The 17,658-nt window shown below is 45.1% G+C and overlaps 1 protein-coding gene across 13 annotated transcripts in view; it reads right to left on the reverse strand.

Moving 5' to 3' along the window:
- Positions 1 to 17,658, reverse strand: part of dock9 (dedicator of cytokinesis 9) — a 317,738-nt gene that overhangs the window by 200,567 nt on the left and 99,513 nt on the right. For all 13 annotated transcript variants that reach the window (XM_033023076.1, XM_033023077.1, XM_033023074.1 and 10 more), the window contains exon 2: positions 13,852 to 13,968. In XM_033023076.1, coding sequence (XP_032878967.1) covers positions 13,852 to 13,968 — 117 coding nt within the window. The remainder of the gene's footprint in view (positions 1 to 13,851; positions 13,969 to 17,658) is intronic.

The raw sequence follows: 17,658 nt of genomic DNA on the forward strand, positions 1-17,658 counted from the left end.
AAAAGGTGAAGGTAATGGGCCAAACACAAGAAAGTGGGTATAGCTAGGACAGTGGATCTTGATCGTCATTTACGAGTTTGGGACAAAAAGCCTGTTTCCGCAGTGTATGACTCAATTTCCTTCATCTTCAACGGGTCTAAATCCTGAAAGATCTGTCCCCAACAGCATTGCTGGAGCACCATCACATAGAGCGTAGACATAGGCCCTTTGGACAAACATGCCCATGCCGACCAACATGTTCCAGCTACACTAGTCTCACCTGCCTGCTTTTGCCCCATATCCCTCAAAACTTGTCCTAGCCATGTGCCTGTCTAACTGTTTCGTAAACGTTGCGAGTCTCTGCCTCAACTACCTCTTCGAGCAGCCCATTCCATACACCCATTGCCCTTTGTGTGGAAAAAGTTACCCCTCAAATTCCTTTAAAATCTTTTCCCCTTCACCTTAAATCTATGTCCCCGATTCCCCTACTCTGGGCAAGAGATTGCATTTACCCAATCTAATACTCTCATCATTTTATACACATCTATAAGAGCATCCCTCATCCTCCTGCCTCTGTGGAGGGAATGGACAGACTTCAGTCTGAATAAAGGTTCCGACCTAAAACACCGCCTATAATTCCCTCAATAAATGCTGCATGGCCCGCTGAATTAATTAACTAATTGGATTACATTACATAGCTACATAGACAACAGGTGCAAGAGTAGGCCATTCAGCCATTTGGCCATTTGAGCCAGCACTGCCATTCAATGTGATCACGGCTGATCATTCACAATCAGTACCGATTGGATTTGAATGCCCCAGCAGTGTAATTAGACTGCAAAGACCTCCCTCCCTGCCTCCGTTGCCAGGCCTCTAGATCATTAATCCAGAAACATATAAAAACATGCAGAACATTGGAAATCGAGGTTCTTTTACTCTACCTAGAAGGATAAATCCTCCACATTATGCCCAAGTGTGGGGCAGTCTCTCAGTACCACAATGAAGTTTCAGTCCAGGTTCTGGCAATTGATATAGACAATTACAGAGCAAAGGAGGATTTGCCAGACACTTTTAATTACTGTGCTGGTTCCTGACTGCATCTGTCTGAACAGAAGCGATGCTTTCTTTTCTCAGTTCCCTGACAGATTTTCAGCGCTTACAGGCCAACCCTGACTTATGATCGCCCAACTTATGTACACCCCCGTTATAAGAGTGAGCTTCCTTAATATTACAGGCAGGAAAGTACGGCTGAAACCAAGATCTTAGCCTTGCTCCATTTTCCGTCCACTTTCCAAAGACGTGAAGGGTTGTAGATTAATTGGCTTCTGTAAATTGCTCCTTGGTTGCAAAGGAGGGATAACTAGTGTGCGGGTGATCAATTGTTGGCATGGATTCGATGGGCCGAAGGGCCTGTTTCTGCGCTGTGGGTCTAAATCCTGTTTGTTACCCAAAGATGGCCTGTAATTAACCCAGAATTGCCAAATAATCCAAATCGGCTGTGGAACGTTAAGCCAATTTTCTCCATGGTTTGGCAAGCATGCACGAGGTCTGTCCACAGCAGAGCCACACGCTAGGCAGATGTGGAATTGGCTAAACTTTACTTAGGCAGAAACTGGAGACTGCAAAGAGTCATGCATGCAAATCAGGACAGATTGTCCTTCCTGATGGCTCCCTTCCAGTTGATGTGGGGTAATGTGTATATACATAACTGGTAAACATCTCCCAGGCAAGATGACGCACAATCTCCTACTTCTGTTGGCTGCAGGTCTTCAACTTGATGTTCAATCCTTTCTTTTCAATATCCTTCCTGACCTCTTGCCTTTCTTCCTCAGTAATCGCTGCTACCTCTACACTTCGACTAGACCTCTTCACTCTTCCAGTTCTGTCAATCATCCCAGAGATGAATTGCTTCATCTCTGGCAGCTGTGCCACAACTGCTTGAGCTCTGGAATTCCCTCTTCCCTGGTCACCTGCCCAACCCTCTCATATGGATTGAGTCAAACATTTTTTCCACGTCATGTGACGACACAGTGGCACAGCGGAAGGGTTGCAGCCTCACAGCGCCAGAGACCATGGTTCATTCCTGACTACGGGTCCTATCTGCAGGGCCGGATTTAGATGAAGAGCGCCCTAAGCTGTTCCACTTGTGAGGCCCCCTCCCTCCGCGTTGGTTTGCAGCGCTGGCGGCGAGGCAGTGACCGGACAGCCATGGCGGCCAAATCTCCCACAATTAAAAGCGAGGGAGAAAATGCACACGCCAACCAGTTGCCGTTGCAGTGCGCATGCGCAGGGCGGCCGATGATGTGCTGGCCGTGGTTGTGCGCATGTGCAGGCCGCAGCAATACGCATGTGCAAGGCGGCCTGCCGTGCCAGTGGATGAGGAGCGAGTGGAGCCCGGTGGCCTGGACACGGATAGCGGGGGGAGATGGAGAGAGAGAGAGAGATAGAGAGGGGGGCCCCGCCCAGAGTTGAACGGTAGGTGTCCTGCCTTGGCCGGAGGCCCCCCTAGACCTCAAGGCCCTAAGCCTAAGCTTGTCTATCTTATAGGTAAATCCGGCCCTGCCTGTCTGTACAAAGTTTGTACGTTCTCCCTGTGACCTCGTAGCTTCTCTCCGGGTGCTCCGGTTTCCTACCTCATTCCAAAGACATGCAAGTTTATGGGCAAATTAGCTTCTGTAAATTGTCTTAGTGTGTTGGACAGAACTAGTATATGATTGAATGTTGGTCGGCACGGACTCGATGGGCTGAAGGACCTGTTTCCCCGCTACATCCCTAAACTAAACTAAACTAAAATCATTGAAAGTGCAGAGCAACATTTAACGCCGCCCTGTTGCTCATCATGCTGACTGACCGGTTCTGATGTCACAACATGTGGTTTCAGACAAGACCAATTTGCCTCATCTATTCACCGCCTCCTGTGCTCACTCATCCTTTCAAAACACCAACCCAAGGTCATTTGGGCATGGACCAAAGACAGAGACGCCAAAAGTTGGAACCGCATTTGCACTCCCAAATCTTCGTTATTACAATGCAGGAAGCGTTACCTCCTGCTGGAGAGTTAACCAGATGGATGAATAGTTCCAGTGAATTTAAAACAGGGTTTGCTTCATTACAGAGTGCCAAACACTTACTCAGCTTTGACAAAGTGCCACGTTCCTTCCCACATCTCTTGTAATAACATTTCCAGGAATGCATTGCAAGTGAGCTTGAGGTGACAATTTTCACTTCCCAGGTGCACATATTCAATTATCTCATTAAAAACCTTCAGCCATCACTCAGAGGGCAAACGTAGCAGAGAGAATGTCGGCACATGAATGAGTCACCCCCGACTCGTTCTCCTGTTATTTTCCTGACTGTTCTCTGTACTCGGAGTACAGCAAAAGTGTACAGCAAAAGAGCCTGCAGATCCTCCCCAGGTTATGGCAGATTTCCTTTCCCGAGTGTTCGTAAGATGAACAGTTCTCAAGTCAGGAATGCTACGCTGCAGAAGATGCCTGCAGAGGTCAGCTGTTGAAACATTTTAAATCTCATTTTGCTATTTTAATAATACTGATATTAACAAATTTAGCTTGAACTAGCATAGAATTCAGTGGATATCTTTAAGGCAGAGAAGATAGATTCATGATTAGTACGGGTGTCAGGGGTTATGGGGAGAAGGCGGGCAAATCTGGTTAGGAGGGAGAGATAGATCAGCCATGATTGAATGGCGGAGTAGACTTGATGGGCCAAATGGCGTAATTCTACTACTATTCCTTAAGACCTTATGAACCTATCTCAGGCTAACAATTATATTTCTTTAAAAGATTTTACTGAGGAGTTTTAAATGCTATTGACAGTCAAAAGAAAACTGCTGCTGGCAGTTCTTAGGTCTTGATGTGGCAAATTCCCAGCTGGTGTCACCTATACCACTGAGTAGCAAAATGCTAGTGAAAGTTCTTCGCAGTTGCTGTGTTTTTAAAAAAAACATTCAGTGTAATTCTGGATTTTGGGAGATAATTCATGTCTTTTTATACAGCATGGAACCAGGCCGTTCAGCCCAACTTGCCCATCCCAACCAATCTACGCCAGTTTCATCTGCCTGCTTTTGGCCCACATCCCCTTAAACCTGTCCTATCCATTTACCTGTCCAAATGTTTCTTAAAACATTGCTATAGTGCCTGCCTCTCTGGCAGCTGGTTCCATACACCCACCACCCCTTTGTGTAAAAAAGTTATCACTCAGATTCCCAATAAATATTTCCACCCTCACCTGAAACCAATGTTCTCTGGTTCTCCATTTCCCTACTCTGGGCAAAAGACTGTGCGTTTACCCAATCTATTGCTCCCATGATTTTGTACACCTCTATCAGATCACTGCAGCCTCCTGTGCTCCAAGGAATAAAGCCCTAGCCTGCTCAACCGCTCCCTATTGCTCAGTCCCTCGAGTCCTGGCAACATCCTGGTAAATCTTCTCTGAACCCTTTCAAACTTTCTTCCCCACAACATGGTGACCAAAACTGAACACAAGACTCTAAACGTGCCCTCATCAACATCTTATATAATTGTAACATGACCTCCCAACTTCTATACTCAATACTCTGACTGATGAAGGCCAATGTGCCGAAAGACTTCTTGACCACCCCATCTACCTGTGACCCCTTTCCTTCGGTTCTTTGGGACGACAGGTATAAGAATAGGAACGTTTGAGAGGGTTATGGGCCAAACACAGGCCAATAAGACTAGCATAGATGAGTTTGGAATGGATGAGTTGGGCTAAAGGGCCCGTTTCCATGCTGTATAATTCTGTGAATCCATGAAATAAAGTCATCTACAGACCAGCAAATTCATCCCACCTGTCTGCCAAACATTCAGGCTGTACATAAATCAGGTAAGCTAGGGAGGACCTTCAGACAGCTACTGAATTAAAGATATTTTGTTTCCACTATTGTTTGAAGAATTCTATAGATTAACAACTCTTGAGAAAAATCATATTACACCATCTCTCTCTTAATAAGGCGACCCATTATTTTACAATTACTACCCAGCTCCGGTGGGCGGCGCGACTCTCGTCAGCAGCGGCCTCTGCAGTCCGTCTGCGTTTTTTATTATTTTATGTCTATGTTTTTATGTAGTTTTTGTTATTTTGTGTTGGGGTATGTGTGTGGGGGGGTGGGGGTGGTGTGGGGGGGGTTGGGGGTAACTTTTAAATCTCTCCCTGCACGGGAGACCCAACCTTTTCTTTGTCGGGTCTCCGTTGTCGTTGGGGCTGCAACGAGGAGTGGCCTCCAACAGGAAGACCGGGGGCTGTGGTGCCGACTACTCACCTCACCGTCGCGGAGCTGGCCGAGTCCAGAGCGGGTGGAGCTGTGGTGGACGCTGCTGCAGCCCGACCTCTGGAGATTCGGTGGCTGCAACTGCGGGTTTGGCGGGCGGCACCGGGAGCCCGCGGGTCCCTGGAGGGAGACCGCTTTTCAGGGCTCCCGCAACGGCGACTTCTCCCGCCCGAGTTGCGGGGTTGAAGAGCTCCTGGAGCGGGGCCTTACACCATCGCCCCGCGCGGCTTGGAATGGCCGCGGCAGTTTGCGAGCGCACGCCGGGGGCTCTAACATCAAGAACCCGGTGTGCGACCTTGCATCACCCGGCGTGGCTTTAATGGCCACGGGACAATTCGCCATCGCCCGCCGGGGGCTTTGACTTTGACATCGGGGGGGAGAGTGCAGTGGAGAGATAAGTTTTTTTGGCCTTCCATCACAGCGATGTGATGGATGTTTATGTAAATTATGTTGTGTCTTGGGTCTATTTGTTTGTAATGTATGGCTGCAGAAACGGTATTTCGTTTGGACCTCAAGGGGTCCAAATGACAATAAATTGAATTCTATTCTATTCTCTAGCTCAAGAAAACATTCTCCATCCTGCCCAGATTCCTCACAATCCTGCACGATTCAGTCAAGTTTACTCTTCTATATTTCAGCAGATGCAAATCTGCCCAACCTTTCCTTTTATGGCAACCCGCCCATTGCAGACAATAATCCAGTAAACCTTCTCTGAACTGCCTCTATGTAATAATGTCCTTCCATAATACTCCATACGAAGTCTCACCAATTCCCTATGTAGCAAAAATCTAACCTTCCTATTTTTTGCATTCAATTCCCTTAGCAATAAATTATAGTGTTATTAGCTTTCCTAATTATGTGCATTGTGCAGCACACTAGCCATTGTGTTTCATGCACAGGGACTCCCGGGTCCATCTGCAGCTCAGATGGTTGCACATCTCTCACCGTTTAAATATTGTAACTATCTACTTATCTTTTCTGTGAAAATGGACAATTTGACATTTAACCACAACCATCTCCATTTGCCGACTCACGTTTCCTTTCCCAACTCACGTCTTCCTTTGCAGCATCTTTAAGCTCCCAGGAATACCTATGTTTCCTACGTGTGTGTGTGTGTGTGTGTGTGTGTGTGTGTGTGTGTGTGTGTGTGTACTAGACCAAGCGCAGAGCCGCTGGGTCTGTTCCTCCAACGGTTGCAGGGGGGTGATGCGGATTCACACTTTGCTTCTTTCAAAATATTCTGAGCGTCCCACAATTACATCGTTAACAGTTTTCTTAATATTTTACACATGTTAAACTAATTGGTCCCTAGTTTCCAACTTTCTGTCTGTCTTTTTCGGATTTGTTTTTAACCAATCAATGAAATTTGGGGGCAATTAAACCAATGTATCAATGTCATAAGCCATATATTTTACAATCTTCAGATGAAGTCCATCAGGATTCGGATACGTGTCAGCCTGCAGCACCATTTTATTTGTTCAGTACCATCCCCTTTCTAATCATAATTTTCCCTAGTTCCTCCAAATTCCTGACCTACAGCTGTTTCTGAGACATTACTTGCATCTTTAGCAGTTAAATTCTGATGCAGAATCCCTCCCTAATGCATCCGCCTCCTCATTACTTTCCATTATTAATTCCCCTGTTTCACATTTTATAGAGCTAACACTCACTTTGTTAAATGTCTATTTCAAATATATATACAAAATATCCTTAGTACTTGTTTCTGGCCATCTTTATCTTGTACTCCACTTTTGACTTCCTAGTTAATCTTTTTGTAATTCTTTGTTTTTATGTAATCTGTCCAATCTTCCGCCATGCACCCTGCGTTTGCATAATTAAGTGTTGTTTATTTTAAAGCTTAAAACTGCCTTTAACTTATTTGCTTAACAATGGAATGCAGCCCTCCCCTTGGATTTTTTTTTCACGTTGAATTGCATCTATTTGTACTGTGAAAGACAGTCAGAGGGTCATAAGGCATGGAAACAGGCTCATGAACCAAATTTACTCATGCCAACCAAGATAGTCCTACCTGCTGCATTTGGCCCATATCCCTCTAAATCTTTCCTATCCATGTTCCTGTCAATGGTTAGGATCTTTTTAATTGTCTAATGTGCATCGCAATGCCTCAACCTAATTTGCAAGTTCACATCAGCTAGCTCTGCTTTCATCCCCTCCTGATGGCCTCATCGGCTGTTGTATCACAGCCTGTTTCGGTAATTCATAAGCCCAAGAATGAAAGAGGCTGCAAAGAATGGGGAACATTACCAGGCTCACCTTTTATCCAGAAATGCTTCAGAGGGCTTCGGCTCAAAACGTTGCCTATTTCCTTCGCTCCATAGATGCTGCCTCACCCGCTGAGTTTCTCCAGCATGGACATGATTTTCCAGCATCTGCAGTTCCTTCTTAAACCACTGAATTACTCCCTCTTTTTCTGTCTATCTTCAGTTTAAACCAGCATCTGCAGTTCCTTCCTACACATTACCAGGTCCTCATGGGTACTAATCTTATCTCGTAAAAACAAAGAACTGCAGATGCTGGTTAAAACTTAAAAGGACACAAAGTACTGGAGTAACTCAGCAGGTCAGGCAGCATCTCTGGAGAACATGGATAGTTGACGTTTTGAGTCGAAACCCTTCTGAAGAACCCTTCTATGATCCCTTTTCGTTTGGATAGGCATATGGACATGCAGTGAATGGAAGAGTATGGATTATTTGCAGACAGGTAAGAGTTCTTAGCATCACATTCCAAAGAGCCTGTTCTTGTGCTGTATTGTTTTATGTTCTACGTTGTGCCAATTGCCTTAACTACTTAACCTCTGGTTCCCCACCTGCCCGTTGCCGAAAACTGTTTCTTTCGGCTTTAGAGGTACAACACAGTAACAGGCCCTTCAGCCCACCGTATACCCGCTGACCAGCAATCACTCCATACACTAGCACTATCCTACACACTAGGGACAATTAAACATTTTTACCGAAGCCAATTAACCTACAAATCTGTGTCTTTGGAAGTGGGTATAAACCAGAGCAAACGGAGAAAACCCATGGGGTAGCGGGTAGAATGAAAAACTCCATACAGACAGCACTCGTTGTCAGGGTCGAACCCAGGTCTCTTGTGTTCTAAGGCAGTGACTCCACTGTTGTGCCACTGCGTCGCCCTCTTTAAATAAAGTTTCTCATTATTTACTCCATCAAAGTCCTTCCTGATTTTGAACAACTTTATTAAATTTACTCTTAACGCCCTCCACCCGGATAAGAACAAACACAGCTTTTCCACTGTTGCACAGGGCTGGCTTCCTTCATAGCTAGGACCGTTCCAGTAAATCTCCTCCACGCCCTCACTTGGCACAACCAAGAGATTTATAAACATTCAACGTTAACTTCCTTGTTTTCAGTCTCTTAATTACAGCGCTAGTCTTATCAGCAACATCAAAGACTACTACTGTACTTGCCCTGAGATCTCTCTCGGTTCTTGCCGCCCATTTTGAAACTCCATAACTGACTCCATACAACAGCACAGAAAAAATGTCAATATGTGGAAGATTAAAGTGAATTTCTCAGCATGGAAATAGACAAGGACCGTTATAACTTTATTATTACAACGTTTATTTACAATTAAGGAAAGCGGTGATTTCATCCATTTGTGAAAAGAGCTTGTATATACTGGCTACAGATATATATAGTATACTGGAATTAGAAATAGCAGGACTCAAAATCTCCCTGTATCTCTGCATTGAGGGAGCGGCTTTACACAAAACCTTTTCATCCACAAACTTCTTTAACAATCAGAATATCAGAAACATTTGTACACTGTAATTGTACCTTAGTTTAGTTTAGAGGTTTGGCCCATGACAATAAACTCTCTTGAATCTTGAATCTTTCTATTTTCGTATGCCCTATGTCAAACCATCAACACATTTCACTGATCTTATTTAGTCTGCCACACTCCCACATCTTATCATCAAGCTCCTATACCCTGTTTATCCCCACAAAAAACGGATTCAAGTCATGCACCGATGATATATTGCTTCCATGCTTCTGCCCATCACAACAGCCCTTCCTCTGCAGGTGAACCTCACCGTAGTTTACACAGGATTAACAGAGTATAATCACAATAAGGCAAAGTTGAGTGCTTCATCCCCCCCCCCCCCCCCCCCCCCCCCCCCGCCCTTGCCATCCCCTACTTTCACTCAGGAGGGTCCCAACCCAAAACAACACCCATCTCCTTTCTCCAGAGATGTTGCCTGACCCACTGAGTTACTTTGTGTCTATCTTTGGTATAAACCAGCATCTGTAGCTCCTGGTTTCCACATAAACCCAGGTCAGTTTGGTCACAGGTGTTTGCTCCTGGCATGCCTCCTCCCACACACCTCTATCTCTCCCCCATCATCTTCTTTCATCCATCTCTACTTCATGTGTTTATCAAACTTCCTCTTAAACCCATGTGCGGGAAGAAACTGCAGATGCTGGTTTAAACCGAAGATAGACACAAAAAGCTGGAGTAACTCAGAGGGACAGGCAGCATCTCTGGAGATGCCCATTCCTTCTCTCCAGAGATGCTGCCTGTCCCACTGAGTTACTCCAGTTTTTTTATTCCTCTGAAACCCATTCCTGCTCTTCACAAGACATCCCCGAGGAAGCCGGTTGGACATTCGCCCCAATCTCTGGGGAAAGAGGTTTGTCCCGGAACTTCGCCCAGTCTCAGCAACTCACTGCTTCATAAACAATCTTATCTCCCGCATCCTAATTACCCTGTCAATTACTTAATTCCGCTCCTTCTCGAGTGAAAACAATTGTTCCCCATCTTGGATGCAACCGCGAGTGTGAACTAGGTCCAGCTGTGAAGGGCTTGATCTTTTCACCATGTGTTCGGGGCAAGAAGGGAAGTAGTTTGCAGTTTCCTATTGAAACACCAACAATACAGTTACCAAAAAAAGAAATCCTGTCGGCATACAGGGTGAAGAATAGCAAGGATGCAGACCCTTAACCTTGAACCTCTTGAACTGCCAGGTGAAAGCTGGGCCCTTTTGGGAAACACTGCCACTCTAAATTTGTACCATTCCACCTTGAGTTCAGTTCAAAAGGTAACCATGCTCCAGATTTGGAGCAATTCCTTGAAACCGGTATTCAGTGAGAAAATGCCACACAATTACCAGAATAGCACAGCACAGGAACTGTCCCTTTGGATCCATCCTACCACAACTAGAGAGCAGTCCCGAGTTGCTATCTACCTCATTGGAGACGGTCGGACTATCTTTGATCGAACTTTACTGGCTTCATCCTGCACTGAATGTTATTCACATAATAAGCAATTATATGAATTATGTATCATTATACCAGTATGATAATAATAATTATGGTGCTATCATGTATACAATACCGTTTATTTGTCATTTGAACCTCACATGAAGTTCAAACGAAATTTGGTTTCTGCAGTCATACAACAAGAAAAGAACCAATCTATACATTGTGGGTACACAAAATTGCTGGGGAAACTCAGCGGGTGCAGCAGCATCTATGGAGCGAAGGAAATAGGCGACGTTTCGGGCCGAAACCCTTCTTCAGACTGGGTGGCTACATTGTGGATGGCTCGATTGTAATCCGCAGACTGATTAGCACACAACAAAAGCTTTACACTGTAACTCGGTACACGTGACAAGAAACCAAACTGAACTAAACTCACACTAACCTTGTTGCCTCTCTAATTAGTCACTTCTGGCTACAATGGCCCGTATCTCTCTTTTGCCCATTGCCTGTTTCTGCAATGGTCTAAATGCCTCTCAAGTCTTGCTCCTGTATCTGCTTCCAGCACCACCCGAGCAGCATATTCCAGATACCTGCCATTCTGTGCAAAATAACTTGCCTCGTAAATCTCCTTTAAACTTTCCCCTTCCCATCCTCAACCTATGTTCATTTCCACCATAGGAAAATTGTTCACAGGTAGATAGGGAATTACAGGTACATAGGGTGATCAAAAAGGCTTTTGGTACATTGGTCCACATTAGTCAAGGTATTGAGTATAGAAACTGGGATTCCTTCTCTCCAGAGATGCTGCCTGTCCCGCTGAGTTACTCCAGCATTTTGTATCTACCTTCGATTTTACCAGCATCTGCAGTTCAAGATAGTCTTGTGTTTCTTCACCAGCATTCAGAAAATATCCCCAAGAGTTTATCCAACAGTGAATTAGTTTTGTATTTTACAGGATAACATAGAACCAGTGTGAATGAGTGATCAATTATTGGCATGGACTCAGTGGGCCGAGAGGGCGGATTACATGCTGTGTCGCTAAACTAAACAGAACCACAGCGCTATCTTGCAGTGCCAATGCAGCCAATCAAACGTGGCAAGTTCCCATCAGACAGCAATCTGGTAAACCCCACAATCTACTTCCACTGATAAATGCCGGGGAAAGTGCTCCGATGAATTTTACAGAGGGAAGGCAGGGCTGGGGATCAAGGGAAAGACAGGGCTGCAGAACAAGGGGGAGACAGGGCTGCGGACCAACTGGCTATAGGTTCTAAGATGGAAGCATTTCCAGCAGGCATGGCTGACCCCTTAACGTGTGGACAGGAGCAGGTCCTTCACCAGGAAACATCTGCAGAACCGGACGCTTATCATGCCAAGCACACATACACTGTCCCTTCCAAAACACAACGCAAGTGGATCAACACAACATGGACAATATTTTCAGGTCGCCTCTCCAATTCCTTCCGACAAACAAACCTTAATTGTTCCATGACCATGAAAGCAACCCCATCAGCTGGCTACTAAGCTAGTCTCAGTTCATTCTTTTTAATTTCCTTTTACACTTAGAACAGATGGGACTCATCCAAGCCTTAAGTACCCCTTGATCACAGATGTATAGCAAAGACAAGGCAACCAGACATCCTTCAGAAAGAGCTCAATACCTAAACTTACACTGTAAAGCAGGAAATATCAACATCCTATTACTTTTCCATCAGGAAGAGGAGAAAAGCTTCGTCCCTGCCCGAACTGGCCAAAGAAAAGTTTCACTCCACACCCATCTCGTTTTATTCAATCAATATGTGGGTCCCTTGAAGACAGACACGGGTGAAATTATTATGGGGAACAAGGAAATGTCATAAGAGTTGAACAGGTACTTTAGATCTGTCTTCACTAAGGAAGACACAAACAATCTCCCAGAAGTACTGGAGGACAGAGGATTTAAGGGGGTAGAGGAACTGAAATAAATTTTCATTAGGCGAGAAATAGTATTGGATAGGCTAATGGGACTCAAGTACTGGCCTTTATAAATCAGAGCATTGAGTATAGAAGTTGGGATGTAATGTTAAAATTGTACAAGGCATTGGTGAGGCCAATTCTGGAGTATGGTGTACAAATTTGGTCGCCTAATTATAGGAAGGATGTCAACAAAATAGAGAGAGTACAGAGGAGATTTACTAGAATGGTGCCTGGGTTTCAGCAACTAAGTTACAGAGAAAGGTTGAACAAGTTAGGGCTTTATTCTTTGGAGCGCAGAAGGTTAAGGGGGGACTTGATAGAGGTTTTTAAAATGATGAGAGGGATAGACAGAGTTGACGTGGAAAAGCTTTTCCCACTGAGAGTAGGGAAGATTCAAACAAGGGGACATGACTTGAGAATTAAGGGACTGAAGTTTAGGGGTAACATGAGGGGGAACTTCTTTACTCAGAGAGTGGTAGCTGTGTGGAATGAGCTTCCAGTGAAGGTGGTGGAGGCAGGTTCGTTTTTATAATTTAAAAATAAATTGGATAGTTATATGGATGGGAAAGGAATGGAGGGTTATGGTCTGAGCGCAGGTATATGGGACTAGGGGAGATTATGTGTTCGGCACGGACTAGAAGGGTCGAGATGGCCTGTTTCCGTGCTGTAATTGTTATATGGTTATATGGTTATGGAAAGAATCTCAACGTGGATATTCAAACTCTTTAAATGTACTTCACAAAATTTCATCATGCACGCCACGGAGACTTCCGTAGAATCATAGAGGTTTTTATAACAGGAGACCCCGCTTTCCCTCAGCATGTCAATCAAACTGCTCTCTGTGGGAAAGTTCCAGGTTCATAGTTCTTTGCTTCCTGACATTGTCTGGGTTAGTTGGGCTTGCTTCTCTGTTCTCACCAATTCCCCCTGCATTATAAGAAATGTTATTTTTTTATCATTCTTTCTCTTCCTCATCAATACCTTTGATCATTTTAAATACCTCAATTAGGTCGCTCCCCCAAGCAGCACTCAAGAGAACACAAGCCCTGCTGGTACAGCTCTATTGGGAGAATCTTATCCCATTCAAGTGAGGCTGTGTTGCATCCACCCAAAGCACAAAGCCTTTCTAGGCTTGGTGTCCAAGCCCAAACCCATCATCACTCTCCGCTGAAGAAGGGTTTTGGCCCGAAACGTTGCCCATTTCCTTCGATCGATAGATGCTGCTACACCCGCTGAGTTTCTCCAGCACTTTTGTCTACCTTCGATTTTCCAGCATCTGCAGTTCCTTCTTAATCACTCTCCTCAAACCATGCCGAGAAGAAAATTCAAAACTATGTTTAGTCCAGGACTAATGTCACTCACCTGGAAATCCTCATTTGGAAAAAGCAGCATATCCCGTAGTGGATCACTAATAATTTGTGCTTTCTTCTGCAGTAAGACATTCTCGTAGTCGATTGGTTCAATATCCTTTGGTTTAGCCTACAAAGGAAACACAGAGATGGTTGAAGACAAAGTGCATTGAACTGTGCTCAGATTGTGAAACATTTGGTCGTGTCAACATACAAGCCACTGCTCTAACACATAGAAAGTGATAAAAACCTTGATCGATATCAGTGAGAGAATCTCTAACACAAATACTCCATCTCATGCAATCCTCTCACTGAGCTATTCTTAGAAGAGGTTTTGAGGCAGAAGGGCCACCGGAGGCAATCTCAGAGATTGGAATCCAGGTAGCTGCCAATGGTGGAGGGACAGTAATCAACGATACACAAGAGGCCAGGGTGGAGATCACACGCGTTTGAAAAAAGAGATTAGCATGTTAAAACGTCTGCCTTGCAGAGCTGGAAGCCTGCATAAGACAGCTAGGGCAACAGGTGTAACAATATCTGTCACCTACATTGACCCCTGCAACATGGAGGGAGGCCAGTCAGACGTATACCAACTCAAGAACAACCCCATTCCCATATAATTCTTCCTGTAACCGATCCATCCCACATTCCCATCAATGCTACCACCTGCCTACATACTAGAGGGTAATTTATAGCACCCAATTAACTTACCAACCCACATAGCAGTCATAGACCTGGTCTCCATAGTAAACATCTAAAAGTGCTGCCGCAAGAAGGAGGCATCGATCATCACAGAACCTCACCATCGGGCCCATGCCCTTTTCCCACAGTTAAGGGCCTGTCACACGAGCATGCGACTACATGCGGCAAGCGCGACGAAACCGGAAGCGGGGGCTGCGCGGAGGTCGAGTGATCCCGTACGAGTTTACGTGAAGTTCGAGCGAAGTCCGCGGGATGTTCGCACTAGGCGCTGCGTACGGCGTTGAGACGGTGCGTATGCCCGTCGAGACGGTGCGCACGCCCGTCGAGGCGGTGCGTACGGCCTCAATGCGGCTGCGGGCCAGCAGGCCGTTGCCGCGTGGAATTTTTGATCACGGTCAGTTTTTCGGAGCCCCGCGCGATGTCGGGACCAGCTCCGCACAACTCCATACGGCTCCGGCAATCGAAGTGGAAACGGCCCCGTGAGGCCGTACGGCTCAAGCGACTACGTTAGGTCGCGCTTGCCGCATGCTCGTGGGACAGGTCCTTTACTGTCAGGCATGAGGTACAGAAGCTTGAAGTCCCACACCACCAGGTTCAGGAACAGTTATTTTCCTACAACCATCAGGTTCTTGAAGCAACCAGCAAAACCCTAATCTTACCTCGACAACAGAGCTCAATGGATCACCTCTTGCACTACCATGGACTTGTTTGTTTCTAATTATATTTTTGCACGGGTGTCTTGTTGTTTCTTGCAGTCTTTCTTTTACAACTGTTGTGTGTAATTTATGTGTACTTTATGTATAATGTGTGTGTATGATGCTGCTGCAAGCAAGATTTTTTATTTGTACCTGGACCTCATGTACTTGTGCATGTGGCAATAAATTCAACTTGGCGCCTTTGCGACGTGGGAGCAAAGTGAAGCACCCGGGGTAACATCGGAGGTCAGGATTGAACCCGGGCCTCGGGCGGTGTGAAGCAGCAGCTCCACTAGCTGCACCGATGTGCTACTCTGCATTCCACAAAAAGGCAAGCAAAGCAATCACTAACCGATATTGTGGATCTTACTAACTCTCGAAAGCGTCTCTAAAAGACTTGCACCTCTAACCCACAGAAACACTTCACGCTGCCAGGACACAGGTGACATGATCACAGCACAGTAACCATAGGTGCGTATGGCTCATCAGTATTTGTTCATTATGCACAATCTCAGCAAGGTGCACCTGGGTCAAAAGACCTGTCAGCATTACAAATAATGGTCAATGTTATTCAGTCAAACACTGCTATAGCCAGAGCAAACTTACACAATCAACTGCTTCGTTCATTAACATGACATACAAACACACATACATAAAGGTGTACACACACGTACAATGACCAGCACTCTCATACATAATAAGTATCCACACAATGGGCAAGCATAGACATGAGCACGCACACACCCACCCACAGAAAGGCAAAAAGGCAAACACTACATTTTAAAAAATTAAATGTAATCCTATCTTTAAATTTAAAAATATTGTAATTCAGTGAAGTGCAAAATGAAAGAGTAACCACTTTATAAAGGCAGGACTCTCAGTTTCATTTTTCTGCAGCAGATTGTTCAGCGAAGCACTGACTGCACGGATAATTTGAGTGATTCCATCTTTGAGCTTTCTACGACAAAAGTAGAAACCCGGGCCAGGCTTTGCAGCTTGTGTGCAAGGCAGCCAGTCATTTCCGATCTAATCATTTCCAATAACCAGTGCAGATGTACTAAACCCAAGCTTGGATTTTGCGCAATAGGAACAGCGGGAGGGGAGCAAATCACTCAACCTTTCCTGTTGTTGACTTCCAGTGAGCTCAGCTCAACTGCTCACGCCTGCCTGCCTTTTCCACAATGCCTCGGTAGGAATGAACATTTGACCATTTCAGATTTAAAACCTACTGAAGTCTCTTCTACACCAAAGAGATATAAAGCACACCCAGGTTTTGAGTGTAAAAATGGTTTTCTAACATCACTCTCAAATCCCGAGTTCAAATTACAGTCATGTAGCACGGAAATAGGACTTTCAGTCCAACGCGTCGAAGACTGGATGGCACGCAACAAAAGATTTTCACTGTACCTTGGTACACGTGACAATAAACTAAACTGCTGACTGACAGACCCACGGATGCAGTTCCTATTTGCCTGTGTTTGATTATAATCCACTGAATCTTTCCTCCAAAGGAATTCCCTGGGATGGCGGGACTGTCATATGAGGAAAGATTGAAAAGACTGGGCTTGTATGCACTGGAGTTTAGAAGGATGAGGGGGTATCTTATAGAAACATATAAAATTATAAAAGGACAGGACAAGCTAGATGCAGGAAAAATGTTCCCAATGTTGGGCGAGTCCAGAACCAGGGGCCACAGTCTAAGAATAAAGGGGAGGTCATTTAAGACTGAGGTGAGAAAAAACTTTTTCACCCCGAGAGTTGTGAATTTATGGAATTCCCTGCCACAGAGGGCAGTGGAGGCCAAGTCACTGGATGGATTTAAGAGAGAGTTAGATAGATCTCTAGGGGCTAGTAGAGTCAAGGGATATGGGGAGAAGGCAGGCACGGGTTATTGATACGGGACGATCAGCCATGATCACAATGAATGGCGATGCTGGCTCGAAGGGCCGGATGGCCTCCTCCTGCACCTATTTTCTATGTTTCTATATGTTTCTCACCATGTACTGTACCTGTCCAAATGTCTTTTTAAATTATGTTATTGTACCTGCCTCATCCACTTCCCCTGGCAGTTCATACCATTTAATCAACCATCCCCATGTGAAAAAGTGGCCCCTTAGGTTCCTATCAAATCTTTCCCCTCTCACCATAAACTTATGCCCTCTAGTTTTAGATTCCCCAACCCTGAGATAAAGGCTGGCTTAACTAATACCTTATCTGTGCCATTCATGAATTTGTAAACTTCAATAAGATTATCCCTCAGCCTACTACAGATTCCCCAATCCTTGGAAAAATACTCTGTGTATTCACCCTATCTATGCCATTCATGATTTCATATTTCTCAATAAGATCACTCCTCAGTTTCCTGTGCTCCAAGGAAAGTAATCCTGGCCTGCCCATCCTCTCCCAATAACTGTCCCTCGATT

Source organism: Amblyraja radiata, chromosome 6 (assembly GCF_010909765.2).
Source record: "Amblyraja radiata isolate CabotCenter1 chromosome 6, sAmbRad1.1.pri, whole genome shotgun sequence".
Taxonomy (NCBI): Eukaryota; Metazoa; Chordata; class Chondrichthyes; order Rajiformes; family Rajidae; genus Amblyraja; species Amblyraja radiata.